At 41.8% G+C, this 27,821-nt stretch overlaps 1 protein-coding gene across 4 annotated transcripts in view; it reads right to left on the bottom strand.

Moving 5' to 3' along the window:
* Window positions 1–27,821, bottom strand: part of LOC139762313 (XK-related protein 6) — a 72,738-nt gene that overhangs the window by 17,923 nt on the left and 26,994 nt on the right. For all 4 annotated transcript variants that reach the window (XM_071686940.1, XM_071686941.1, XM_071686942.1 and 1 more), the window contains 2 exons: window positions 6,550–6,638; window positions 5,941–6,112 (listed from right to left, as the gene is read on the bottom strand). In XM_071686940.1, the coding sequence (XP_071543041.1) occupies window positions 5,941–6,112; window positions 6,550–6,638 (261 nt within the window). The remainder of the gene's footprint in view (window positions 1–5,940; window positions 6,113–6,549; window positions 6,639–27,821) is intronic.

Below are 27,821 nucleotides of genomic sequence, written 5' to 3'. Positions count from 1 at the left end.
CAAGAATTACCCCAGATGCTTATTTATCATTATACTTGATCACCATTTCCCACATCAGCGAGATGGCACCAGGAAACAGACAAAGAATGACCCATGCACTCATATACACATATATATTAATAAATGCCCATACATGTACACATATATACATATACATACACAGACATATACACTGATACACATGTACTTATTCACACTTGCCTTCAGTCCATTCCCAGTAACACCCCACCTCACAGGAAACAGCATCGCTGCCCCCTACTTCAGCAAGGTGGTGCTAGGAAAACAGACAAAAAAAAAGCCTACATTCATCCACACTCAGTCTCTAGCTGTCATGTGTAATGTACTGGAACCACAGCTCCCTATCCATATTCAGGCCCCACAGACCTTTCCATGGTTTACCCCAGACATTTCACATGCCCTGGTTCAGTCCACTGACAGCCCTAGTCTGAGCCAAGTACCCATTTTATCGACCAACTAGGGCCCAAGGGGTGGATGAACAGTTGGGTTGGCTGTGGATCAACTGCCCTAACCAGGATTTGAATCCATGCCCTCAACCCTGGCGGCCCATGCATGTGTCATGGTCAGGAGCACTAACCGCTACACTAGGTGCTCCATGCAGATGAAAGCAAAATTAAGAAAAAAAAAAAGTTGCAGAGATGGAGTGTGGCATGAGATATGGTGGCTACTGGCAAGTCAGCATGCAGATGATGCTGTATTCTTTCCTGAGAGTGATGAGGAGTTTTATGATATGTGTGAGCATAGGTGATTGAAGGTAAATGCAAGTAAAAGTAAAATAATGGTGTTTGAAAGGAAACAGAATGAAAGCATAGATTTTGTGAAAGAATATTGAGTGAAAGAAGAAGGTGCGCAAATTTAAATTGTACTTTGGATATGGGGGAAGAAGACTGGAAGAGGTAAGTATTCAGGAGCTGTCTTGGGTAAGTCTGGTGATATAGAAGTAGAGATAAGAGAGAGAGCAGTACAGGGTAGAGTTGTAAGTATGGAAGTGAAGAGAGGGTGAAGGGACAGCATAGTCCTCCCAGCCTTGATCTGTGCTGCTGAAACATGGACATGGACACAGAATGAGTCACAGAGATCAAGAATTCAGGCTGTGGAAATGAGCTATTTGAGAAGAGCTTGTGGTGTGACTAGATGGATTGAAGAAAGAAATGAAGGGGTGTATGAGAGAAGTGGTATGGCAGGGAATGCAAAGGGAATGAATTGTGGAGTGGTAGAGGGGGTGAAACAATTCTTTGAGGTGGTTTGGGCATGAGGAAAGAATGGGAGTTTACAAGGAGAGTGTATGATAGTACAGCTAAAAGGGTTGGTTTGAGAGGAAGACCACTTGTGACATTGGCAAGTAGAATGGAGGGAGAGAAATGGTGGAAGAATGCATGGAATGATGTATGCAAAGGAGGCATGTAAGGACAGGGATAAGTGGAGACTCTTTTGCCGTGGCCATGCCTTGATGTGAGTTCCTGGAAGGAACGGGTGTCAGAGGTATAGATGAATAGACAGATATGCAAAAAATGCAGCATTGCCTTATGAGGCCTAAACCTTACTTCGATAATATTGTATTTCCCAAAGAGCCCTCTGTTTGATGGGCAGCGTTGGTCTGTTTTTTGCATGGTACATAGGGCTCAAGGCCCAAAGAGGATAAACATTCATGTTGCCAAAACCTGTTTAGTCAGTTAGTGATCATACTTTCTGTTTGGAAAAGAACACCTTAGGAGACCAGTCTGCCAATCACAACGCACTATTCTTCCCCTTAAGGCCTTTCCCTTAATGTGCAACGCATGTCACCCCAGCCAGTCAGGAATTAACTTTCCCCATCCCACCACGTATGCAGCACAGTCCTTGTTTTAGCATTCTTATGTTGCAGCAGTAACCACTTGTGGATTATGATCTTATCACCAGAGATCATCCTTTATCATTCTTGGCTCTTTGAGTACTTTTAGTGAAAGTGATGTTCCTGGCCCTTTTTGTGGATGGAATAGAGTAAAGAATGTAGAACAGTGGGTAAGGAATATTAAGAAAAAGCATAACACTAGTCAGGCTTGTGTAGTAGCTCTATGCCACAGAAATCCATGCCTGCTCGTGAAATAGGACGGCTATGTAGTGACGTGTTTTGATATAGTGGCAAAGTCAGTGACCGAGTGCTATTCAAAGAATCTTAGCACACTGGTGACTATAACCTGCAAAAAAATGACATACAGAAACTAATAACTCTGATCCCAGTTGTGCATAGATAAAAGCATGATGACCCTTCTGTTGTTGGCCACCCATGTGTGTGGAATCTAGCTTACTTGGTGACATACAGTAATGTCATCCATAAAGTGTGTAGACAAGGATTCCCATTGAATTTTGAAATGAAGAAAGGATGTTAACAGTGAAGTAAATTATGTGATTAATTGCAAGTATCCCAACAAATAAACATGGTCAGCAAAAGCCTTCAAACAGGCATTAAGGCTGCACATGTTTGTGAACTTATTTGAAGTCTGCCAAATGTCCAGCCACTACAGTTGTGCCAAGTCATGAAACAAATGCTTCCATAAGTCAGAGATGTTAGTGAGGAGGCTGTTCAATCTCTGTTGAGAGTGGATGATGGTTGAGCACACTGGCAAACCATGAGTGAACCTGCATTATCATTGTGATGTGTTCACAAAGAGTTTATTGTTTCACTTATGCCCGCAAATATTGAGATGTGCATTACCTGTAACAAGATGACTGTAGACATTGCAAGGGCTTCAGATGCTGGAGATGACAGTAACATCCAGCAGCTTAAAGCTAAGTGACTGAATTATCAGGAGACAACATCTCAAGGATAAGCACATAGGAATTCATATAGGGCTCCCATAGATGATGAGCTACATGTGATCATTGTTGACCTGCAGGATACCTTGCCCCATCCCCAGACTGTTTACCAGTATTGCTCACTACAAGCATAAGCTGTGGATGTACAATCTCTACATCCATGATATCAAAGCCAATAAGTCAACAATGTACTTTTGAGATGAGAGAACAACTAAGCAAGGATCCATTGAGATAGTTGCATTAACCACTCGACTTTGGAAAACTAAAAGTTTTCACTGAAAACTGTCTTGAGCAAAATAAGAATATATCAGCATGGTGCTCAACTACCTGCATGAGCTTCATAGCAAATGATTGTTAGACAGAAAAATGTTTGTATGCCAGACCATTCTTATGTGGCATGTGATCGTACCTTTGCAAATATTGAAAAAAAAGTCAGTTGACTTGGTGACAGTCACCAATATAATGAATACTGCAGTGTAATAAAGAACTCAGTTTCAAGCACATATGATACTCTGAAAATGGAACAGAAAGATATCCTAGTTTTCAACATTCTGAAAAAGTATGTTGTTATGAGAAAAGCCCCTATTCAGCAGTTCAAGAATGTTTGAAAAAAAGTGTTCAAAATAAACTACAGAAAGGACTTCTGTGTGAAAAGTGATTATGAAGTGGGTGATTACATGACTGGTGTTAGGTTGATACCAGGGATGGCAAAATACAATACCACATTTTTCATCCCAAGTAATGTGAATCTTGCTACAAAATGCACTGGCATATTCCATCTCAGGGCAGAAAAACTGAGTGATCTAAAGGCACTGCTGAGTTTTACTGTGACTGCTCATGCACATAATTTCTGAGATCCTCTGGGAGCTCAGGAACAGTTGCAACATTTAGAAATAGAACAAGAACTTGATGTCACGCCAGTGATGGAGAAGGATTCCAAGTAGACAGTGCTGATTCCTGACTTCAAGCTGGTGAGTGTGAAGTATTTTTTATATCAAATGTTTTTCTTATCATTAATATTGTTATTATTATTATTATGACTTTATGACAGCATTATAAATAATGGAGTACTTGTATGTGTATTTCACACCATTAAACAGGAGAAAACCATTTTTTTGTATTTATTTTTTTTAATGCCCATAAATTTTGAGCATTAATATTCATACACAGTGTAAGAGGAAAACTACATGCTGTATGCTGTTTTAGCTTCAATACTGTTAATAATAATGATATCAGACACAGACAGAGAGAAGTAAATGAAATTAAAGTCATGTGCTGAAAAGTTCAGAAAAACAATGGATGCTGATGACACTGGATTCAGTATAATGAAAAGATCAGAAAACAAAGGATAAAGTGAAAAAGCAAAAAGATTCAGGAAAAATATATAAGTTGGCAGATGAAAACTTCATAGAATCCACTGAAGAAAAATATGAACAAATACATTACAAAATGATTAACAGCATAACATTGAAGAAAATGTCAAAGATCTAGAAGAGCTAGATAAATGAAAGGCTGGAATTTGAAGATCACTCTGATAAAACTGTACCACTGAGTCAGGCAATGAGCAGAGTTATATTGAGAACTTTCACTGCTGCAGTGGGTAGAAAGCTAATGTTCTTTGATAAACAACTAAGCAAGCTGAAGTCATTAAGCTAGAGAGGATTCAGAAACACTTTACAGGTACAATTAAGGGAGTGGAACACATGAATTCAGTAAAAGATTAAAAAGTCATGAACAATAAAGTTTAGAAAAAGTTGAATGATATATGGTATTGTAACCCTTTCAGTGCTACTGACGTCAATGGATGCTTATGTATCAGGGTGCTGTTGATGGCAATCTACACGTAATTTCCTGCCACAAGCTGAATTTTGTACTCATTATAGGCACTATTGGCTGGCCATAGATGGTAACCTAAACAAAGGATGTAACCGAAATAGCTTGGAGGCCTCAGTAACCGAGGAAAGACTACAGGGGACAGTCGCATTCCTTTGTTTGGGAACCTCACATCTTTAGTACCCATTGCTTCACCTCCGCTGCCTGTATTACCCACTGCCATGTCCCTGCTGCTGGTGCTAACAAGTCAAGAGTCCAATAGATAAACTAAGAATATTTAATTCCCAAGAATTGATAATGGTTTTGATAGATTTTTATTTACCTTATCCTCTAAATATAAGCAAACAGACAATGGCAAATTTGGATTCGCCAGTCTGATAAATTATGTGTTTTCTCAAATTAGGAATGATTGAGTCTTCATTCACAAGAAAAAAATAATGGTTTATGTATATCATAAGTAAAAGAAATTCATAGTTTTTTGCACACTTGGGAGGCCAAAAAAGTAACAGCACACCAAAGGAATTAAGCATGGCAACAAATGTAAAGAATAAAAGAAAATATCAAGAAATTAAGCTAATCACAGGTTGACAGAAATAGGGTGATTAAATCTGCAAGTATTCCTTGGAGTATATCATGAAGGTATCACACAAAAATAGTGAAGAGTCAAAAAAGAAAGATAGAGATCCTTCATTGTTAAAAAATAAGGAATGAACGCTGAACCCTTCAAAAGAAGATATAAGAATGACTATGAGGTGTCAAAGGACTTTGCCTGCAAGTGGTTACACTGTGAATAAGAAGTTGCATCACCATCAATTGTGAGAAAGGTGACTGGTCTCGTTGAATACCTTCTTGCTCTAGAAGAGTCCATCATTTTCCTGTTTCTGCATAGAGTGTCACCTTGAAGCTGCAGGAGTTCCATAAAAAGGATCCAGGGTTATATAATAAAGTATAGTAACAATAACAGATCAGATCTAGATGAACTCAAGGTAGACTACTGTGCAATATATGTGGCTGAAGAAAATATAAGTACTGCAAAACAAGCAAGATATTCAGTAAGCTCTGTTTTTACCTCAGGCAAAGTGGCATAGTAGATATTTAGAATATGTGAATAATCTCTTTTAATCTCTTCACATAGTTTCAGGAAATAATTCTCTCTGTTCTCAAACTTCAGTATCATGAGGAGCATGTCTTTCCCTTCTCCTTCCCAATAACCTCTCATTTTGTGAGCTTCCTTCCCTCTTCCTCTTCCAGCTCAGAAGATGGAGAATTCTTTTTTATGGATCTCATACTTACCTTACAATTGGCCAGAGAGGGAGCAAAGGAAAGCTGATGAGCCAGAGAGGTGCCTTGAAGCAGGCTAGGATCCCTGTGTGGTTGTTGAGGACCTCTGTGAAGGCAAAGAGGGCGAAGAGGAACCCTGGAGCAAATACCAGCCCAAGGGTGATGTAAGCGAAGATAGTGTCACCTGAAGAGGATGAAGAAACATAGTTGTTAGGATCCTATGAGAACTTATAGATCACTCTGGAGAGAAAAATTATATAAATGAAGTCTGATAGATCAAAAAGCCGAAGACCAAAGATGAAAATAGGAAAGATTTGGGAATGGCAGTAGGAAAAATGTACTGTTATAGTGACTGAAAAAGTTAAATGATAAGCAAAACAAGATATTTCTAAAGGGTTTTTCCTGATTAATATTAATGATTATAAGGAAATTTTGATATTTTAGTCTAGAAGAACGTTTTAATTCTTTATGGAAATAAAAGGATGATGTTTTAGGAGTTCAATACATTTTACTGCTATGATGAATAATAGAAAGCTTATCATTTGATGTCTAAGTAATCCCTGTGAAGTATATGAAGTATATAGAAATGAAGGTTATCCATGTTGGCAGCTAGAGGCTCACCATTTTTGTAATCTGCATTGGCCACACCGATGTCCGTGGCTATGTCCAGCACATACAGGAAGAGCTGCAGTGATCGGCCCACTGTGTACCTGCAATGTTACCAGCCAGGGATAACAAAAGTGTTGTGCCTTTGCCATACTTCATGTCATGGGAATGTTACCAGCTAGGGATTACTACAGGATTTTCATGTTTGTCACCATACCCCAAGTCATGTAAATATTACCAGCTAGGGATGACAACAATGGCACTCCTGTCACCGTACTTCAAGTAAAGAAATTAGAAAGCAAATATGGTGACTTTATTCTGCACCAGTGTAATTGATTCAGTGTTGACTAACATCAAAGATACTGTACAAACAGACTTTAAAAGAATCAAGTAAACCTTTGTGTCATATATTGGTGATGCCTAAGCAATAGATCCTAAGAGCAATTACGATTATACCCAACAGCGCCTAGGATATAAGTAACATGTAGATATTTTAGTTTGGTGTTGCCAGACTCCTGTGTGTGAGAAGTTTCCTTTAGCAAGGGCATATCACTGCCAGTGGATAAAAAGGCATATAAAATTTTGTCGCCCCCAGTATACCAAATTGCTCTTATTCATTTTTTCCCGCAGATGTTTCACACTTTCCTACATGTTCAGGTCTCATATTCCCAAAGCCTCTTTCACTCCATCCTTCTATCTTCTCAGTTTCCCCCCAAGTTTACATTTCCCTTCTACTTGAAGTAATGCAGCCTTGGACTGAAAGAACCTTTAGAGCAAGGTCCTAGATAACACCAGGGCTCTATTAGAAAGAGGTTCATAGGACATTATAAATGAATGAATATATATATATATATATATATATATATATATATATATATATATATATATATATATATATATATATATATATATATTTTTTGTCGCTGTCTCCCGCATTTGCGAAGTAGCGCAAGGAAACAGACGAAAGAAATGGCCCAACCCACCCCCATACACATGTATATACATACGTCCACACACGCAAATATACACACCTACACAGCTTTCCATGGTTTACCCCAGACGCTTCACATGCCCTGATTCAATCCACTGACAGCACGTCAACCCCGGTATACCACATCGCTCCAATTCACTCTATTCCTTGCCCTCCTTTCACCCTCCTGCATGTTCAGGCCCCGATCACACAAAATCTTTTTCACTCCATCTTTCCACCTCCAATTTGGTCTCCCTCTTCTCCTTGTTCCCTCCACCTCCGACACATATATCCTCTTGGTCAATCTTTCCTCACTCATTCTCTCCATGTGCCCAAACCATTTCAAAACACCCTCTTCTGCTCTCTCAACCACGCTCTTTTTATTTCCACACATCTCTCTTACCCTTACGTTACTTACTCGATCAAACCACCTCACACCACACATTGTCCTCAAACATCTCATTTCCAGCACATCCATCCTCCTGCGCACAACTCTATCCATAGCCCACGCCTCGCAACCATACAACATTGTTGGAACCACTATTCCTTCAAACATACCCATTTTTGCTTTCCGAGATAATGTTCTCGACTTCCACACATTCTTCAAGGCTCCCAGAATTTTCGCCCCCTCCCCCACCCTATGATCCACTTCCACTTCCATGGTTCCATCCGCTGCCAGATCCACTCCCAGATATTTAAAACACTTCACTTCCTCGTTTTTCTCCATTCAAACTCACCTCCCAATTGACTTGACCCTCAACCCTACTGTACCTAATAACCTTGCTCTTATTCACATTATATATATATATATATATATATATATATATATATATATATATATATATAAGAATGTGTGGAAGTCGAGAACATTATCTCGGAAAGCAAAAATGGGTATGTTTGAAGGAATAGTGGTTCCAACAATGTTGTATGGTTGCGAGGCGTGGACTATGGATAGAGTTGTGCGCAGGAGGATGGATGTGCTGGAAATGAGATGTTTGAGGACAATGTGTGGTGTGAGGTGGTTTGATCGAGTAAGTAACGTAAGGGTAAGAGAGATGTGTGGAAATAAAAAGAGCGTGGTTGAGAGAGCAGAAGAGGGTGTTTTGAAATGGTTTGGTCACATGGAGAGAATGAGTAAGGAAAGATTGACCAAGAGGATATATGTGTCGGAGGTGGAGGGAACGAGGAGAAGAGGGAGACCAAATTGGAGGTGGAAAGATGGAGTGAAAAAGATTTTGTGTGATCGGGGCCTGAACATGCAGGAGGGTGAAAGGAGGGCAAGGAATAGAGTGAATTGGAGCGATGTGGTATACCGGGGTTGACGTGCTGTCAGTGGATTGAAGCAAGGCATGTGAAGCGTCTGGGGTAAACCATGGAAAGCTGTGTAGGTATGTATATTTGCGTGTGTGGAGGTGTGTATGTACATGTGTATGGGGGGGGGGGCCATTTCTTTCGTCTGTTTCCTTGCGCTACCTCGCAAACGCGGGAGACAGCGACAAAGTATAAAAAAAAATATATATATATATATATATATATATATATATATATATATATATATATATATATATATATATCCCTGGGGATAGGGGATTAAGAATACTTCCCACGTATTCCCTGCGTGTCGTAGAAGGCGACTAAAAGGGGAGGGAGCGGGGGGGCTGAAAATCCTCCCCTCTCGTTTTTTTTTTAATTTTCCAAAAGAAGGAACAGAGGGGGCCAGGTGACGATATTCCAAAAAAGGCCCAGTCCTCTGTTCTTAACGCTACCTCGCTAACGCGGGAAATGGCGAATAGTTTAAAAAAATATATATATATATATATATATATATATATATATATATATATATATATATATATATATATATATATATTTTGAAGGTTTGTTGAATGTGTCTGATGACAGAGTGGCAGATATAGGGTGTTTTGGTCGAGGTGGTGTGCAAAGTGAGAGGGTTAGGGAAAATGATTTGGTAAACAGAGAAGAGGTAGTAAAAGCTTTGCGGAAGATGAAAGCCGGCAAGGCAGCAGGTTTGGATGGCATTGCAGTGGAATTTATTAAGAAAGGGGGTGACTGTATTGTTGACTGGTTGGTAAGGTTATTTAATGTATGTATGACTCATGGTGAGGTGCCTGAGGATTGGCGGAATGCGTGCATAGTGCCATTGTACAAAGGCAAAGGGGATAAGAGTGAGTGCTCAAATTACAGAGGTATAAGTTTGTTGAGTATTCCTGGTAAATTATATGGGAGGGTATTGATTGAGAGGGTGAAGGCATGTACAGAGCATCAGATTGGGGAAGAGCAGTGCGGTTTCAGAAGTGGTAGAGGATGTGTGGATCAGGTGTTTGCTTTGAAGAATGTATGTGAGAAATACTTAGAAAAGCAAATGGATTTGTATGTAGCATTTATGGATCTGGAGAAGGCATATGATAGAGTTGATAGAGATGCTCTGTGGAAGGTATTAAGAATATATGGTGTGGGAGGCAAGTTGTTAGAAGCAGTGAAAAGTTTTTATCGAGGATGTAAGGCATGTGTACGTGTAGGAAGAGAGGAAAGTGATTGGTTCTCAGTGAATGTAGGTTTGCGGCAGGGGTGTGTGATGTCTCCATGGTTGTTTAATTTGTTTATGGATGGGGTTGTAAGGGAGGTAAATGCAAGAGTCCTGGAAAGAGGGGCAAGTATGAAGTCTGTTGGGGATGAGAGAGCTTGGGAAGTGAGTCAGTTGTTGTTCGCTGATGATACAGCGCTGGTGGCTGATTCATGTGAGAAACTGCAGAAGCTGGTGACTGAGTTTGGTAAAGTGTGTGGAAGAAGAAAGTTGAGAGTAAATGTGAATAAGAGCAAGGTTATTAGGTACAGTAGGGGTGAGGGTCAAGTCAATTGGGAGGTGAGTTTGAATGGAGAAAAACTGGAGGAAGTGAAGTGTTTTAGATATCTGGGAGTGGATCTGTCAGCGGATGGAACCATGGAAGCGGAAGTGGATCATAGGGTGGGGGAGGGGGCGAAAATTTTGGGAGCCTTGAAAAATGTGTGGAAGTCGAGAACATTATCTCGGAAAGCAAAAATGGGTATGTTTGAGGGAATAGTGGTTCCAACAATGTTGTATGGTTGCGAGGCGTGGGCTATGGATAGAGATGTGCGCAGGAGGATGGATGTGCTGGAAATGAGATGTTTGAGGACAATGTGTGGTGTGAGGTGGTTTGATCGAGTAAGTAACGTAAGGGTAAGAGAGAGGTGTGGAAATAAAAAGAGCGTGGTTGAGAGAGCAGAAGAGGGTGTTTTGAAATGGTTTGGGCACATGGAGAGAATGAGTGAGGAGAGATTGACCAAGAGGATATATGTGTCGGAGGTGGAGGGAACGAGGAGAAGAGGGAGACCAAATTGGAGGTGGAAAGATGGAGTGAAAAAGATTTTGTGTGATCGGGGCCTGAACATGCAGGAGGGTGAAAGGAGGGCAAGAAATAGAGTGAATTGGAGTCATGTGGTATACAGGGGTTGACGTGCTGTCAGTGGATTGAAGCAAGGCATGTGAAGCGTCTGGGGTAAACCATGGAAAGCTGTGTAGGTATGTATATTTGCGTGTGTGGACGTGTGTATGTACATGTGTATGGGGGGGGGGGTTGGGCCATTTCTTTCGTCTGTTTCCTTGCGCTACCTCGCAAACGCGGGAGACAGCGACAAAGTATTTAAAAAAAAAAAAAAAAAAAAAAAAAAAAAAAAATATATATATATATATATATATATATTCTTTTTTTTTTTATACTTTGTCGCTGTCTATATATATATATCTTCTCTGTTTACCAAGTCATTTTCCCTAACCCTCTCACTTTGCACACCACCTCGACCAAAACACCCTATATCTGCCACTCTTATCATCAAACACATTCAACAAACCTTCAAAATACTCACTCCATCTCCTTCTCACATCACCACTACTTGTTATCACCTCCCCATTTGCGCCCTTCACTGAAGTTCCCATTTGCTCCCTTGTCTTACGCACTTTATTTACCTCATTCCAAAACATCTTTTTATTCTCCCTAAAATTTAATGATACCCTCTCACCCCAACTCTCATTTGCCCTCTTTTTCACCTCTTGCACCTTTCCCTTGACCTCCTGTCTCTTTCTTTTATACATCTCCCTATCAATTGCATTTTTTCCCTGCAAAAATCGTCCAAATGCCTCTCTCTTCTCTTTCACTAATAATCTTACTTCTTCATCACACCACTCACTACCCTTTCTAATCAACCCACCTCCCACTCTTCTCATGCCACAAGGATCTTTTGTGCAATCCATCACTGATTCCCTAAATACATCCCATTCCTCCCCCACTCCCCTTACTTCCATTGTTCTCACCTTTTTCCATTCTGTACTCAGTCTCTCCTGGTACTTCCTCACACAAGTCTCCTTCCCAAGCTCACTTACTCTCACCACCCTCTTCACCCCAACATTCACTCTTCTTTTCTGAAAACCCATACAAATCTTCACCTTAGCCTCCACAAGATAATGATCAGACATCCCTCCAGTTGCACCTCTCAGCACATTAACATCCAAAAGTCTCTCTTTCGCGCGCCTGTCAATTAACACGTAATCCAATAATGCTCTCTGGCCATCTCTCCTACTTACATACGTATACTTATGTATATCTCGCTTTTTAAACCAGGTATTCCCAATCACCAGTCCTTTTTCAGCACATAAATCTACAATCTCTTCACCATTTCCATTTACAACACTGAACACCCCATGTATACCAATTATTCCCTCAACTGCCACATTACTCACCTTTGCATTCAAATCACCCATCACTATAACCTGGTCTCGTGCATCAAAACCACTAACACACTCATTCAGCTGCTCCCAAAACACTTGCCTCTCATGATCTTTCTTCTCATGCCCAGGTGCATATGCACCAATAATCACCCAGAGAAGAGGTAGTAAAAGCTTTGCGGAAGATGAAAGCCGGCAAGGCAGCAGGTTTGGATGGTATTGCAGTGGAATTTATTAAAAAAGGGGGTGACTGTATTGTTGACTGGTTGGTAAGGTATTTAATGTATGTATGACTCATGGTGAGGTGCCTGAGGATTGGCGGAATGCGTGCATATTGCCATTGTACAAAGGCAAAGGGGATAAGAGTGAGTGCTCAAATTACAGAGGTATAAGTTTGTTGAGAATTCCTGGTAAATTATATGGGAGGGTATTGATTGAGAGGGTAAAGGCATGTACAGAGCATCAGATTGGGGAAGAGCAGTGTGGTTTCAGAAGTGGTAGAGGATGTGTGGATCAGGTGTTTGCTTTGAAGAATGTATGTGAGAAATACTTAGAAAAGCAAATGGATTTGTATGTAGCATTTATGGATCTGGAGAAGGCATATGATAGAGTTGATAGAGATGCTCTGTGGAAGGTATTAAGAATATATGGTGTGGGAGGCAAGTTGTTAGAAGCAGTGAAAAGTTTTTATCGAGGATGTAAGGCATCTGTACATGTAGGAAGAGAGGAAAGTGATTGGTTCTCAGTGAATGTAGGTTTGCGGCAGGGGTGTGTGATGTCTCCATGGTTGTTTAATTTGTTCATGGATGGGGTTGTTAGGGAGGTGAATGCAAGAGTTTTGGAAAGAGGGGCAAGTATGAAGTCTGTTGTGGATGAGAGGGCTTGGGAAGTGAGTCAGTTGTTGTTCGCTGATGATACAGCGCTGGTGGCTGATTCATGTGAGAAACTGCAGAAGCTGGTGACTGAGTTTGGTAAAGTGTGTGAAAGAAGAAAGTTAAGAGTAAATGTGAATAAGAGCAAGGTTATTAGGTACAGTAGGGTTGAGGGTCAAGTCAATTGGGAGGTAAGTTTGAATGGAGAAAAACTGGAGGAAGTAAAGTGTTTAAGATATCTGGGAGTGGATCTGGCAGCGGATGGAACCATGGAAGTGGAAGTGGATCATAGGGTGGGGGAGGTTGCGAAAATCCTGGGAGCCTTGAAGAATGTGTGGAAGTTGAGAACATTATCTCGGAAAGCAAAAATGGGTATGTTTGAAGGAATAGTGGTTCCAACAATGTTGTATGGTTGCGAGGCATGGGCTATGGATAGAGTTGTGCACAGGAGGGTGGATGTGCTGGAAATGAGATGTTTGAGGACATTGTGTGGTGTGGGGTGGTTTGATCGAGTAAGTAACGTAAGGGTAAGAGAGATGTGTGGAAATAAAAAGAGCGTGGCTTAGAGAGCAGAAGAGGATGTTTTGAAATGGTTTGGGCACATGGAGAGAATGAGTGAGGAAAGATTGACCAAGAGGATATATGTGTCGTAGGTGGAGGGAACGAGGAGAAGTGGGAGACCAAATTGGAGGTGGAAAGATGGAGTGAAAAAGATTTTGTGTGATCAGGGCCTGAACATGCAGGAGGGTGAAAGGAGGGCAAGGAATAGAGTGAGTTGGATCGATGTGGTATACCGGGGTTGACGTGCTGTCAGTGGATTGAATCAGGGCATGTGAAGCATCTGGGGTAAACCATGGAAAGCTGTGTAGGTATGTATATTTGCGTGTGTGGACGTGTATGTATATACATGTGTATGGGGGTGGGTTGGGCCATTTCTTTCGGCTGTTTCCTTGCGCTACCTCGCAAACACGGGAGACAGCGACAAAGCAAAAAATATTTTTTTTTTATTATTATACTTTGTGAAAAAGATTTTAAGTGATCCGGGCCTGAACATGCAGGAGGGTGAAAGGCGTGCAAGGAATAGAGTGAATTGGAACGATGTGGTATACCGGGGTCGACGTGCTGTCAATGGATTGAACCAGGGCATGTGAAGCATCTGGGGTAAACCATGCAAAGTGTGTGGGGCCTGGATGTGGAAAGGGAGCTGTGGTTTTGGTGCATTATTACATGACAGCTAGAGACTGAGTGTGAACGAATGGGGCCTTTGGTGTTTTTCCTAGCGCTACCTCGCACACATGAGGGGGGAGGGGGTTGTTATTCCATGTGTGGCGAGGTGGTGATGGGAACAAATAAAGGCAGACAGTATGAATTATGTACATGTGTATATATGTATATGTCTGTGTGTGTATATATATGTGTACATTGAGATGTATAGATATGTATATTGTGCATGGGTGGACATGTATGTATATGCATGTGTATGTGGGCGGGTTGGGCCATTCTTTCGTCTGTTTCCTTGCGCTACCTCGCTAATGTGGGAGACAGCGACAAAGCAAAATAAATAAATATATATATATTTTCTTTTCTTTCAAACTATTCGCCATTTCCCTCGTTAGCGAGGTAGCGTTAAGAACAGAGAACTGGGCCTTTGAGGGAATATCCTCACCTGGCCCCCTTCTCTGTTCCTTCTTTTGGAAAATTAAAAAAAGAAAGAAAAAATAATGAGAGGGGAGGATATATATATATATTTTATCCCTGGGGATAGGGGATGAAGAATACTTCCCACGTATTCCCTGCGTGTCGTAGAAGGCGACTAAAAGGGGAGGGAGCGGGAGGCTGGAAATCCTCCCCTCGGTTTTTTTTTTTTTCTTTTTTTTGATTTTCCAAAAGAATGAACAGAGGGGGGGCCAGGTGAGGATATTCCACAAAGGCCCAGTCCTCTGTTCTTAACGCTACCTCGCTAATGCGGGAAATGGCGGATAGTTTAAAAGGAAAGAAAGATATATATATACACGTGCTACTGTACTCTACCTGCTTGAGTTGACACTATATGCTTCAGGAATCTATCCTGTCTCGGGTACTGAGTGTGGCACAGCCTTGAAGCTGCCTATGCTAATGGAAAAGGGTTCTTGGGGTAATAGTAGGACCCTTTCAAAAAGGAGTCTATTGAATATACACACACACACACACACACACACACATATTATTTATCTATTTTGCTTTGTCGCTGTCTCCCGCATTAGCGAGGTAGCGCAAGGAAACAAACGAAAGAATGGCCCAACCCACCCACATGCACATGTATATACATACATGTCCACACATAGCACATATACATACCTATACATCTCAATGTGTACATATATATACACACAGACACAAACATATATACCCATGTACATAATTCATACTGTCTGCCTTTATTCATTCCCATTGCCACCCCGCCACACATGGAATAACAACACCCTCCCCCTCATGTGTGCGAGGTAGTGCTAGGAAAAGACAACAAAGGCCCCATTCGTTCACACTCAGTCTCTAGCTGTCATGTAATAATGCACCGAAACCACAGCTCCCTTTCCACATCCAGGCCACACACAACTTTCCATGGTTTACCCCAGACGCTTCACATGCCCTGGTTCAATCCATTGACAGCACGTCAACCCCGGTATACCACATCGATCCAGTTCACTCTATTCCTTGCCCTCCTTTCACCCTCCTGCGTGTTCAGGCCCTGATCACACAAAATCTTTTTCACTCCATCTTTCCACCTCCAATTTGGTCTCCCACTTCTCCTCGTTCCCTCCACCTCCGACACATATATCCTCTTGGTCAATCTTTCCTCACTCATTCTCTCCATGTGCCCAAACCATTTCAAAACACCCTCTTCTGCTCTCTCAACCATGCTCTTTTTATTTCCACACATCTCTCTTACCCTTACGTTACTTACTCGATCAAACCACCTCACACCACACATTGACCTCAAACATCTCATTTCCAGCACATCCATCCTCCTGCGCACAACTCTATCCATAGCCCACGCCTCGCAACCATACAACATTGTTGGAACCACTATTCCTTCAAACATACCCATTTTTGCTTTCCGAGATAATGTTCTCGACTTCCACACATTCTTCAAGGCTCCCAGGATTTTCGCCCCCTCCCCCACCCGATGATCCACTTCCGCTTCCATGGTTCCATCCACTGCCAGATCCACTCCCAGATATCTAAAACACTTTACTTCCTCAAGTTTTTCTCCATTCAAACTTACCTCCCAATTGACTTGACCCTCAACCCTACTGTAACTAATTAACTTGCTGTTATTCACATTTGCTCTTAACTTTCTTCTTTCACACACTTTACCAAACTCAGTCACCAGCTTCTGCAGTTTCTCACATGAATCAGCCACCAGCATTGTATCATCAGCGAACAACAACTGACTCACTTCCCAAGCTCTCTCATCCCCAACAGACTTCATACTTGCCCCTCTTTCCAAAACTCTTGCATTCACCTCCCTAACAACCCCATCCATAAACAAATTAAACAACCATGGAGAAATCACACACCCCTGCCGCAAACCTACATTCACTGAGAACCAATCACTTTCCTCTCTTCCTACACGTACACATGCCTTACATCCTTGATAAAAACTTTTCACTGCTTCTAACAACTTGCCTCCCACACCATATATTCTTAATACCTTCCACAGAGCATCTCTATCAACTCTATCATATGCCTTCTCCAGATCCATAAATGCTACATACAAATCCATATATATATATATATATATATATATATATATATATATATATATATATATATATATATATATATATATCAATATATATATATATATATATATATATATATATATATATATATATATATATATATATATATATTTTGCCACTGTCTCCCGCGTTTTCGAGGTAGCACAAGGAAACAGACGAAAGAAATGGCCCAACCCACCCCCTTACACATGTGTATACGTACACGTCCCCACATGCAAATATACATACCCATACATCTCAATGTACACATATATATCCACACAGACATATACATATATACACAATTCACACTGTCTGCCTTTATTCATTCCCATATATATATATATATATATATATATATATATATATATATTTTTTTTTTTTTTTATACTTTGTCGCTGTCTCCCGCGTTTGCGAGGTAGCGCAAGGAAACAGACGAAAGAAATGGCCCAACCCCCCCCATACACATGTATATACATACGTCCACACACGCAAATATACATACCTACACAGCTTTCCATGGTTTACCCCAGACGCTTCACATGCCTTGATTCAATCCACTGACAGTACGTCAACCCCGGTATACCACATCGCTCCAATTCACTCTATTCCTTGCCCTCCTTTCACCCTCCTGCATGTTCAGGCCCCGATCACACAAAATCTTTTTCACTCCATCTTTCCACCTCCAATTTGGTCTCCCTCTTCTCCTCGTTCCCTCCACCTCCGACACATATATCCTCTTGGTCAATCTTTCCTCACTCATTCTCTCCATGTGCCCAAACCACTTCAAAACACCCTCTTCTGCTCTCTCAACCACGCTCTTTTTATTTCCACACATCTCTCTTACCCTTACGTTACTCACTCGATCAAACCACCTCACACCACACATTGTCCTCAAACATCTCATTTCCAGCACATCCATCCTCCTACGCACAACTCTATCCATAGCCCACGCCTCGCAACCATACAACATTGTTGGAACCACTATTCCTTCAAACATACCCATTTTTGCTTTCCGAGATAATGTTCTCGACTTCCACACATTCTTCAAGGCCCCCAGAATTTTCGCCCCCTCCCCCACCCTATGATCCACTTCCGCTTCCATGGTTCCATCCGCTGCCAGATCCACTCCCAGATATCTAAAACACTTCACTTCCTCCAGTTTTTCTCCATTCAAACTCACCTCCCAATTGACTTGACCCTCAACCCTACTGTACCTAATAACCTTGCTCTTATTCACATTTATTCTTAACTTTCTTCTTCCACACACTTTACCAAACTCAGTCACCAGCTTCTGCAGTTTCTCACATGAATCAGCCACCAGCGCTGTATCATCAGCGAACAACAACTGACTCACTTCCCAAGCTCTCTCATCCCCAACAGACTTCATACTTGCCCCTCTTTCCAAAACTCTTGCATTTACCTCCCTAACAACCCCATCCATAACAAATTAAACAACCATGGAGACATCACACACCCCTGCCGCAAACCTACATTCACTGAGAACCAATCACTTTCCTCTCTTCCTACACGTACACATGCCTTACATCCTCGATAAAAACTTTTCACTGCTTCTAACAACTTTCCTCCCACACCATATATTCTTAATACCTTCCACAGAGCATCTCTATCAACTCTATCATATGCCTTCTCCAGATCCATAAATGCTACATACAAATCCATTTGCTTTTCTAAGTATTTCTCACATACATTCTTCAAAGCAAACACCTGATCCACACATCCTCTACCACTTCTGAAACCACACTGCTCTTCCCCAATCTGATGCTCTGTACATGCCTTCACCCTCTCAATCAATACCCTTCCATATAATTTACCAGGAATACTCAACAAACTTATACCTCTGTAATTTGAGCACTCACTCTTATCCCCTTTGCCTTTGTACAATGGCACTATGCACGCATTCCGCCAATCCTCAGGCACCTCACCATGAGTCATACATACATTAAATAACCTTACCAACCAGTCAACAATACAGTCACCCCCTTTTTTAATAAATTCCACTGCAATACCATCCAAACCTGCTGCCTTGCCGGCTTTCATCTTCCGCAAAGCTTTCACTACCTCTTCTCTGTTTACCAAATCATTTTCCCTAACCCAGAAATCCTCCCCTCCTTGTATTAACTTTCTAAAATGGGAAACAGAAGAAGGAGTCACGCGGGGAGTGCTCATCCTCCTCGAAGGCTCAGAGTGGGGTGCCTAAATGTGTGTGGATGTAACCAAGATGTGGAAAAAGGAGAGATAGGTAGTATGTTTGAGGAAAGGAACCTGGATGTTTTGGCTCTGAGTGAAACGAAGCTCAAGGGTAAAGGGGAAGAGTGGTTTGAGAATGTCTGGGGAGTAAAGTCAGGGGTTAGTGAGAGGACAAGAGCAAGGGAAGGAGTAGCAATACTCCTGAAACAGGAGTTGTGGGAGTATGTGATAGAGTGTAAGAAAGTAAATTCTCGATTAATATGGGTAAAACTGAAAGTTGATGGAGAGAGGTGGGTGATTATTGGTGCATATGCACCTGGGCATGAGAAGAAAGATCAAGAGAGGCAAGTGTTTTGGGAGCAGCTGAATGAGTGTGTTAGTGGTTTTGATGCACGAGACCGGGTTATAGTGATGGGTGATTTGAATGCAAAGGTGAGTAATGTGGCAGTTGAGGGAATAATTGGTATACATGGGGTGTTCAGTGTTGTAAATGGAAATGGTGAAGAGCTTGTAGATTTATGTGCTGAAAAAGGACTGATGATTAGGAATACCTGGTTTAAAAAGCGAGATATACATAAGTATACTTATGTAAGTAGGAGAGATGGCCAGAGAGCGTTATTGGATTACGTGTTAATTGACAGGCGTGCGAAAGAGAGACTTTTGGATGTTAGTGTGCTGAGAGGTGCAACTGGAGGGATGTCTGATCATTATCTTGTGGAGGCTAAGGTGAAGATCTGTATGGGTTTTCAGAAAAGAAGAGTGAATGTTGGGGTGAAGAGGGTGGTGAGAGTAAGTGAGCTTGAGAAGGAGACCTGTGTGAGGAAGTACCAGGAGAGACTGAGTACAGAATGGAAAAAGGTGAGAACAATGGAAGCAAGGGGAGTGGGGGAGGAATGGGATGTATTTAGGGAATCAGTGATGGATTGCGCAAAAGATGCTTGTGGCATGAGAAGAGTGGGAGGTGGGTTGATTAGAAAGGGTAGTGAGTGGTGGGATGAAGAAGTAAGAGTATTAGTGAAAGAGAAGAGAGAGGCATTTGGACGATTTTTGCAGGGAAAAAATGCAATTGAGTGGGAGATGTATAAAAGAAAGAGACAGGAGGTCAAGAGAAAGGTGCAAGAGGTGAAAAAAAGGGCAAATGAGAGTTGGGGTGAGAGAGTATCATTAAATTTTAGGGAGAATAAAAAGATGTTCTGGAAGGAGGTAAATAAAGTGCGTAAGACAAGGGAGCAAATGGGAACTTCAGTGAAGGGCGCAAATGGGGAGGTGATAACAAGTAGTGGTGATGTGAGAAGGAGATGGAGTGAGTATTTTGAAGGTTTGTTGAATGTGTTTGATGATAGAGTGGCAGATATAGGGTGTTTTGGTCGAGGTGGTGTGCATATATATATATATATATATATATATATATATATATATATATATATATATATATAAATGGATTTGTATGTAGCATTTATGGATCTGGAGAAGGCATATGATAGAGTTGATAGAGATGCTCTGTGGAAGGTATTAAGAATATATGGTGTGGGAGGAAAGTTGTTAGAAGCAGTGAAAAGTTTTTATCGAGGATGTAAGGCATGTATATGTGTAGGAAGAGAGGAAAGTGATTGGTTCTCAGTGAATGTAGGTTTGTGGCAGGGGTGTGTGATGTCTCCATGGTTGTTTAATTTGTTTATGGATGGGGTTGTTAGGGAGGTGAATGCAAGAGTTTTGGAAAGAGGGGCAAGTATGAAGTCTGTTGGGGATGAGAGAGCTTGGGAAGTGAGTCAGTTGTTGTTCGCTGATGATACAGCGCTGGTGGCTGATTCATGTGAGAAACTGCAGAAGCTGGTGACTGAGTTTGGTAAAATGTGTGAAAGAAGAAAGTTACGAGTAAATGTGAATAAGAGCAAGGTTATTAGGTACAGTAGGGTTGAGGGTCAAGTCAATTGGGAGGTGAGTTTGAATGGAGAAAAACTGGAGGAAGTGAAGTGTTTTAGATATCTGGGAGTGGATCTGGCAGTAGATGGAACCATGGAAGCAGAAGTGGATCATAGGGTGGGGGAGGGGGCGAAAATTCTGGGAGCCTTGAAGAATGTGTGGAAGTCGAGAACATTATCTCGGAAAGCAAAAATGGGGATGTTTGAAGGAATAGTGGTTCCAACAATGTTGTATGGTCGCGAGGCGTGGGCTATGGATAGAGTTGTGCGCAGGAGGATGGATGTGCTGGAAATGAGATGTTTGAGGACAATATGTGGTGTGAGGTGGTTTGATCGAGTAAGTAACGTAAGGGTAAGAGAGATGTGTGGAAATAAAAAGAGCGTGGTTGTGAGAGCAGAAGAGGGTGTTTTGAAATGGTTCGGGCACATGGAGAGAATGAGTGAGGAAAGATTGACCAAGAGAATATATGTGTCGGAGGTGGAGGGAACGAGGAGAAGAGAGAGACCAAATTGGAGGTGGAAAGATGGAGTGAAAAAGATTTTGTGTGATCGGGGCCTGAACATGCAGGAGGGTGAAAGGAGGGCAAGGAATAGAGTGATTTGGAGCGATGTGGTATACCGGGGTTGACGTGCTGTCAGTGGATTGAATCAAGGCATGTGAAGCGTCTGGGGTAAACCATGGAAAGCTGTGTAGGTATGTATATTTGCGTGTGTGGACGTATGTATATACATGTGTATGGAGGTGGGTTGGGCCATTTCTTTCGTCTGTTTCCTTGCGCTACCTCGCAAACGCGGGAGACAGCGACAAAGCAAAAAAAAAAAAATATATATATATATATATATATATATATATATATATATATATATATATACATATAATATTTTTTTTTTTTTTTGCTTTGTCGCTGTCTCCGTGTTTGCGATGTAGCGCAAGGAAACAGACGAAAGAAATGGCCCAACCCACCCCCATACACATGTATATACATACGTCCACACACGCAAATATACATACCTACACAGCTTCCCATGGTTTACCCCAGACGCTTCACATGCCCTGATTCAATCCACTGACAGCACGTCAATCCCGGTATACCACATCGATCCAATTCACTCTATTCATTGCCCTCCTTTCACCCTCCTGCATGTTCAGGCCCCGATCACACAAAATCTTTTTCACTCCATCTTTCCCCCTCCAATCTGGTCTCCCACTTCTCCTCGTTCCCTCCACCTCCGACACATATATCCTCTTGGTCAATCTTTCCTCACTCATTCTCTCCATGTGCCCAAACCATTTCAAAACACCCTCTTCTGCTCTCTCAACCACGCTCTTTTTATTTCCACACATCTCTCTTACCCTTACGTTACTTATTCAATCAAACCACCTCACACCACACATTGTCCTCAAACATCTCATTTCCAGCACATCCATCCTCCTGCGCACAACTCTATCCATAGCCCACGCCTCGCAACCATACAACATTGTTGGAACCACTATTCCTTCAAACATACCCATTTTTGCTTTCCGAGATAATGTTCTCGACTTCCACACATTCTTCAAGGCTCCCAGAATTTTCGCCCCCTCCCCCACCCTATGATCCACTTCCGCTTCCATGGTTCCATCCGTTGCCAGATCTACCCCCAGATATCTAAAACACTTTACTTCCTCCAGTTTTTCTCCATTCAAACTTACCTCCCAATTGACTTGACCCTCGACCCTACTGTACCTAATAACCTTGCTCTTATTTACATTTACTCTTAACTTTCTTCTTTCACACGCTTTACGAAACTCAGTCACCAGCTTCTGCAGTTTCTCACATGAACCAGCCCCCAGCGCTGTATCATCAGCGAACAACAACTGACTCACTGAGAACCAATCACTTTCCTCTCTTCCTACACGTACACATGCCTTACATCCTCGATAAAAACTTTTCACTGCTTCTAACAACTTGCCTCCCACACCATATATTCTTAATACCTTCCACAGAGCATCTCTATCAACTCTATCATATGCCTTCTCCAGATCCATAAATGCTACATACAAATCCATTTGCTTTTCTAAGTATTTCTCACATACATTCTTCAAAGCAAACACCTGATCCACACATCCTCTACCACTTCAGAAACCACACTGCTCTTCCCCAATCTGGTGCTCTGTACATGCCTTCACCCTCTCAATCAATACCCTCCCATATAATTTACCAGGAATACTCAACAAACTTATACCTCTGTAATTTGAGCACTCACTCTTATCCCCTTTGCCTTTGTACAATGGCACTATGCACGCATTCCGCCAATCCTCAGGCACCTCACCATGAGTCATATATATATATATATATATATATATATATATATATATATATATATATATATATATATATATATATATATATGCAAGAGGTGAAAAAAGGGCAAATGAGAGTTGGGGCGAGAGAGTATCATTAAATTTTAGGGAGAATAAAAAGATGTTCTGGAAGGAGGTAAATAAAGTGCGTAAGACAAGGGAGCAAATGGGGAGGTGAAAACAAGTAGTGGTGATGTGAGAAGGAGATGGAGTGAGTATTTTGAAGGTTTGTTGAATGTGTTTGATGATAGAGTGGCAGATATAGGGTGTTTTGGTCGAGGTGGTGTGCAAAGTGAGAGGGTTAGGGAAAATGATTTGGTAAACAGAGAAGAGGTAGTGAAAGCTTTGCGGAAGATGAAAGCCGGCAAGGCAGCAGGTTTGGATGGTATTGCAGTGGAATTTATTAAAAAAGGGGGTGACTGTATTGTTGACTGGTTGGTAAGGTTATTTAATGTATGTATGACTCATGGTGAGGTGCCTGAGGATTGGCGGAATGCATGCATAGTGCCATTGTACAAAGGCAAAGGGGATAAGAGTGAGTGCTCAAATTACAGAGGTATAAGTTTGTTGAGTATTCCTGGTAAATTATATGGGAGGGTATTGATTGAGAGGGTGAAGGCATGTACAGAGCATCAGATTGGGGAAGAGCAGTGTGGTTTCAGAAGTGGTAGAGGATGTGTGGATCAGGTGTTTGCTTTGAAGAATGTATGTGAGAAATACTTAGAAAAACAAATGGATTTGTATGTAGCATTTATGGATCTGGAGAAGGCATATGATAGAGTTGATAGAGATGCTCTGTGGAAGGTATTAAGAATATATGGTGTGGGAGGCAAGTTGTTAGAAGCAGTGAAAAGTTTTTATCGAGGATGTAAGGCATGTGTACGTGTAGGAAGAGAGGAAAGTGATTGGTTCTCAGTGAATGTAGGTTTGTGGCAGGGGTGTGTGATGTCTCCATGGTTGTTTAATTTGTTTATGGATGGGGTTGTTAGGGAGGTAAATGCAAGAGTTTTGGAAAGAGGGGTAAGTATGAAGTCTGTTGGGGATGAGAGAGCCTGGGAAGTGAGTCAGTTGTTGTTCGCTGATGATACAGCGCTGGTGGCTGATTCATGTGAGAAACTGCAGAAGCTGGTGACTGAGTTTGGAAAAGTGTGTGGAAGAAGAAAGTTAAGAGTAAATGTGAATAGGAGCAAGGTTATTAGGTACAGTAGGGTTGAGGGTCAAGTCAATTGGGAGGTGAGTTTGAATGGAGAAAAACTGGAGGAAGTGAAGTGTTTTAGATATCTGGGAGTGGATCTGGCAGCGGATGGAACCATGGAAGCGGAAGTGGATCATAGGGTGGGGGAGGGGGCGAAAATTCTGGGGGCCTTGAAGAATGTGTGGAAGTCGAGAACATTATCTCGGAAAGCAAAAATGGGTATGTTTGAAGGAATAGTGGTTCCAACAATGTTGTATGGTTGCGAGGCGTGGGCTATGGATAGAGTTGTGCACAGTAGGATGGATGTGCTGGAAATGAGATGTTTGAGGACAATGTGTGGTGTGAGGTGGTTTGATCGAGTGAGTAACGTAAGGGTAAGAGAGATGTGTGATAATAAAAAGAGCGTGGTTGAGAGAGCAGAAGAGGGTGTTTTGAAGTGGTTTGGGCACATGGAGAGGATGAGTGAGGAGAGATTGACCAAGAAGATATATGTGTCGGAGGTGGAGGGAACAAGGAGAAGAGGGAGACCAAATTGGAGGTGGAAGGATGGAGTGAAAAGGATTTTGTGTGATCGGGGCCTGAACATGCAGGAGGGTGAAAGGAGGGCAAGGAATAGAGTGAATTGGAGCGATGTGGTATACCGGGGTTGACGTGCTGTCAGTGGATTGAATCGGGGCATGTGAAGCGTCTGGGGTAAACCATGGAAAGCTGTGTAGGTATGTATATTTGCGTGTGTGGACGTATGTATATACATGTGTATGGGGGGGGGCGTTGGGCCATTTCTTTCGTCTGTTTCCTTGCGCTACCTCGCAAACGCGGGAGACAGCGACAAAGTATAATAAAAAAAAATATATATATATATATATATATATATATATATATATATATATATATATATATATATATAATATATATATATATATATATATATATATATATATATATATATATATATATATATATATATATATATGTTTTGAAATGGTTTGGTCACATGGAGAGAATGAGTGAGGAAAGATTGACCAAGAGGTGGAGGGAACGAGAAGTGGGAGACCAAATTGGAGGTGGAAAGATGGAGTGAAAAAGATTTTGAGTGATCGGGGCCTGAATATGCAGGAGGGTGAAAGGCGTGCAAGGAATAGAGTGAATTGGAACGATGTGGTATACCGGGGTCAACGTGCTTTCAATGGATTGAACCAGGGCATGTGAAGCGTCTGGGGTAAACCATGGAAAGTTTTGTGGGGCCTGGATGTGGAAAGGGAGCCGTGGTTTCGGTGCATTTTCCATGACAGCTAGATTCTGAGTGTGAACGAATGTGGCCTTTGTTGTCTTTTCTTAGCGCTACCTCACGCACATGCGGGGGGAGGGGGTTGTCATTTTATGTGTGACGGGGTGGCGACGGGAATAAGGGCAGACAGTATGAATTATGTACATGTGTATATATGGATATGTCTGTGTGTGTATATATATATATATGCTGAGATGTATAGGTATGCATATGTGAGTGTGTGGACGTGTATGTATATACATGTGAATGTGGGTGGGTTGGGCCATTTTATTTCATCTGTTTCCTTGCGCTATCTCGCTAACGCGGGAAACAGCGACAAAGTGTAATAATAATAATAATAATATATAAATAAATAAATATATATATATATGTATATATATATATATATATATATATACGAACAAAGTGCATATGAATGCACACCTTATAGAACATACAAACCTCCAACAGCCAGGATCGAACCTGGGACCTCTGTGCAACAGGCGGGAGTGCTACTGCTAGGCTATGATCACCCCCTAATAGTGAATGACTATTCGAATACTATGTACTCGAATACCCTTCATCTCACGTTGGTGAGCAGCGGGGACTACACTGGTCATATCCCAACAGGCTCACATAGCCAGCAGATAGCATTTTACCGAACCTAACAGTACAATGCGGAGGTATATGAATAGGAACAAAGTGCATATGATTGCGCACCTTCATAGAACATACAAACCTCCAACAGCCAGCCAGCCAGGAGGTGCGTGTTCATATGCACTTTGTTCGTATTCATATACCTCCGCGTTGCTCAGGTAGGTTCTGTAAAATGCTATCTGCTGGCCATGTGAGCCTGTTGGGAAATGATCTGCTGGCCATGTGAGCCTGTTGGGAAATGACCGGTGTAGACCTCGTTGTTCACCAACGGGAGACGAAGGGTATTCGAGTACATAGTATTCAAATAGTCATTTCCTATTAGGGGCGATCATACCCTAGTGGTAGCGCTCCCGCCTGTTGCACAGGGGTCCCGGGTTCGATCTTGGCTGTTGGAGGTTTGTATGTTCTATGAAGGAGCGCGTTCCTATGCACTTTGTTCGTATTCATATACCTTCGTGTTGTACAGTTAGGTTCGGTAAAATGCTATGTGCTTGCTCTGTGAGCCTGTTGGGAAATGACCGGTGTCGATCCCGTTGCTCACCAACGTGAGACGAAGAGTATTCGAGTACATAGTGTTCGAATAGTCATTTCCTATTAGTGGCGATCATAGCCTAGCGGTTGCGCTCCCGCCTGTTGCACAGGGGTCCCGGGTTCGATCCTGGCTGTTGGAGGTTTGTATGATATATATATATATATATATATATATATATATATATATATATATATATTGAGCATCCAAAATTCGAAAGTTTTTGAGCGGCGACACGACGTTACAAGTGGAAAATTCCACAACTGACCTCATTTGCCCATGCTGCGCTCTAACGTTCCGTTGGCGCCAGTTTGTTACAAGCCATCGTCATGTGCATTATTCAGTGTTTTTGGTTTGTTCTCTGCTCTGTGTGAATTAAGTGTAAGAAAATGATTGCTTATCAGTAGCATATAAATTCAGAGTCAAGAATGAGGATGATGCCAAACAACCGAAGATTGTCCACATGGGTGGCTGACGTTGTGACACTTTAGCTTAATGATGGTTCAGTGCTACACAAACTTTGTTTCATGCGCTATGTGTATAAGTTGTATATGAAACATCTGAACGTTTCGACCGTTCAGCAGTCTTCCTTGACGTGTCGCTCCTTGATTGAATCGCTTGTCCTGCTGCCTCCACCCGTTCACAGCGATCCCCGCTGCCTCCACCCGTTCACAGCGATCCCCGCTGCCTGACGTGACAGACAGATGGACCCAGATCTTGTGTTAAAGTTGTTCGTAATCCTTTCTTTTAGGTAAGCTCTCGCACTGTCATTTGCTTGTAACTGCCTTGGCGTCGAC

This window comes from Panulirus ornatus, chromosome 43 (genome assembly GCF_036320965.1).
Source record: "Panulirus ornatus isolate Po-2019 chromosome 43, ASM3632096v1, whole genome shotgun sequence".
In the NCBI taxonomy this organism is placed as follows: domain Eukaryota; kingdom Metazoa; phylum Arthropoda; class Malacostraca; order Decapoda; family Palinuridae; genus Panulirus; species Panulirus ornatus.
The sequence above is the reverse complement of the archived record's forward strand: the minus strand, read 5'-3'. Positions and strand labels throughout refer to the sequence as shown.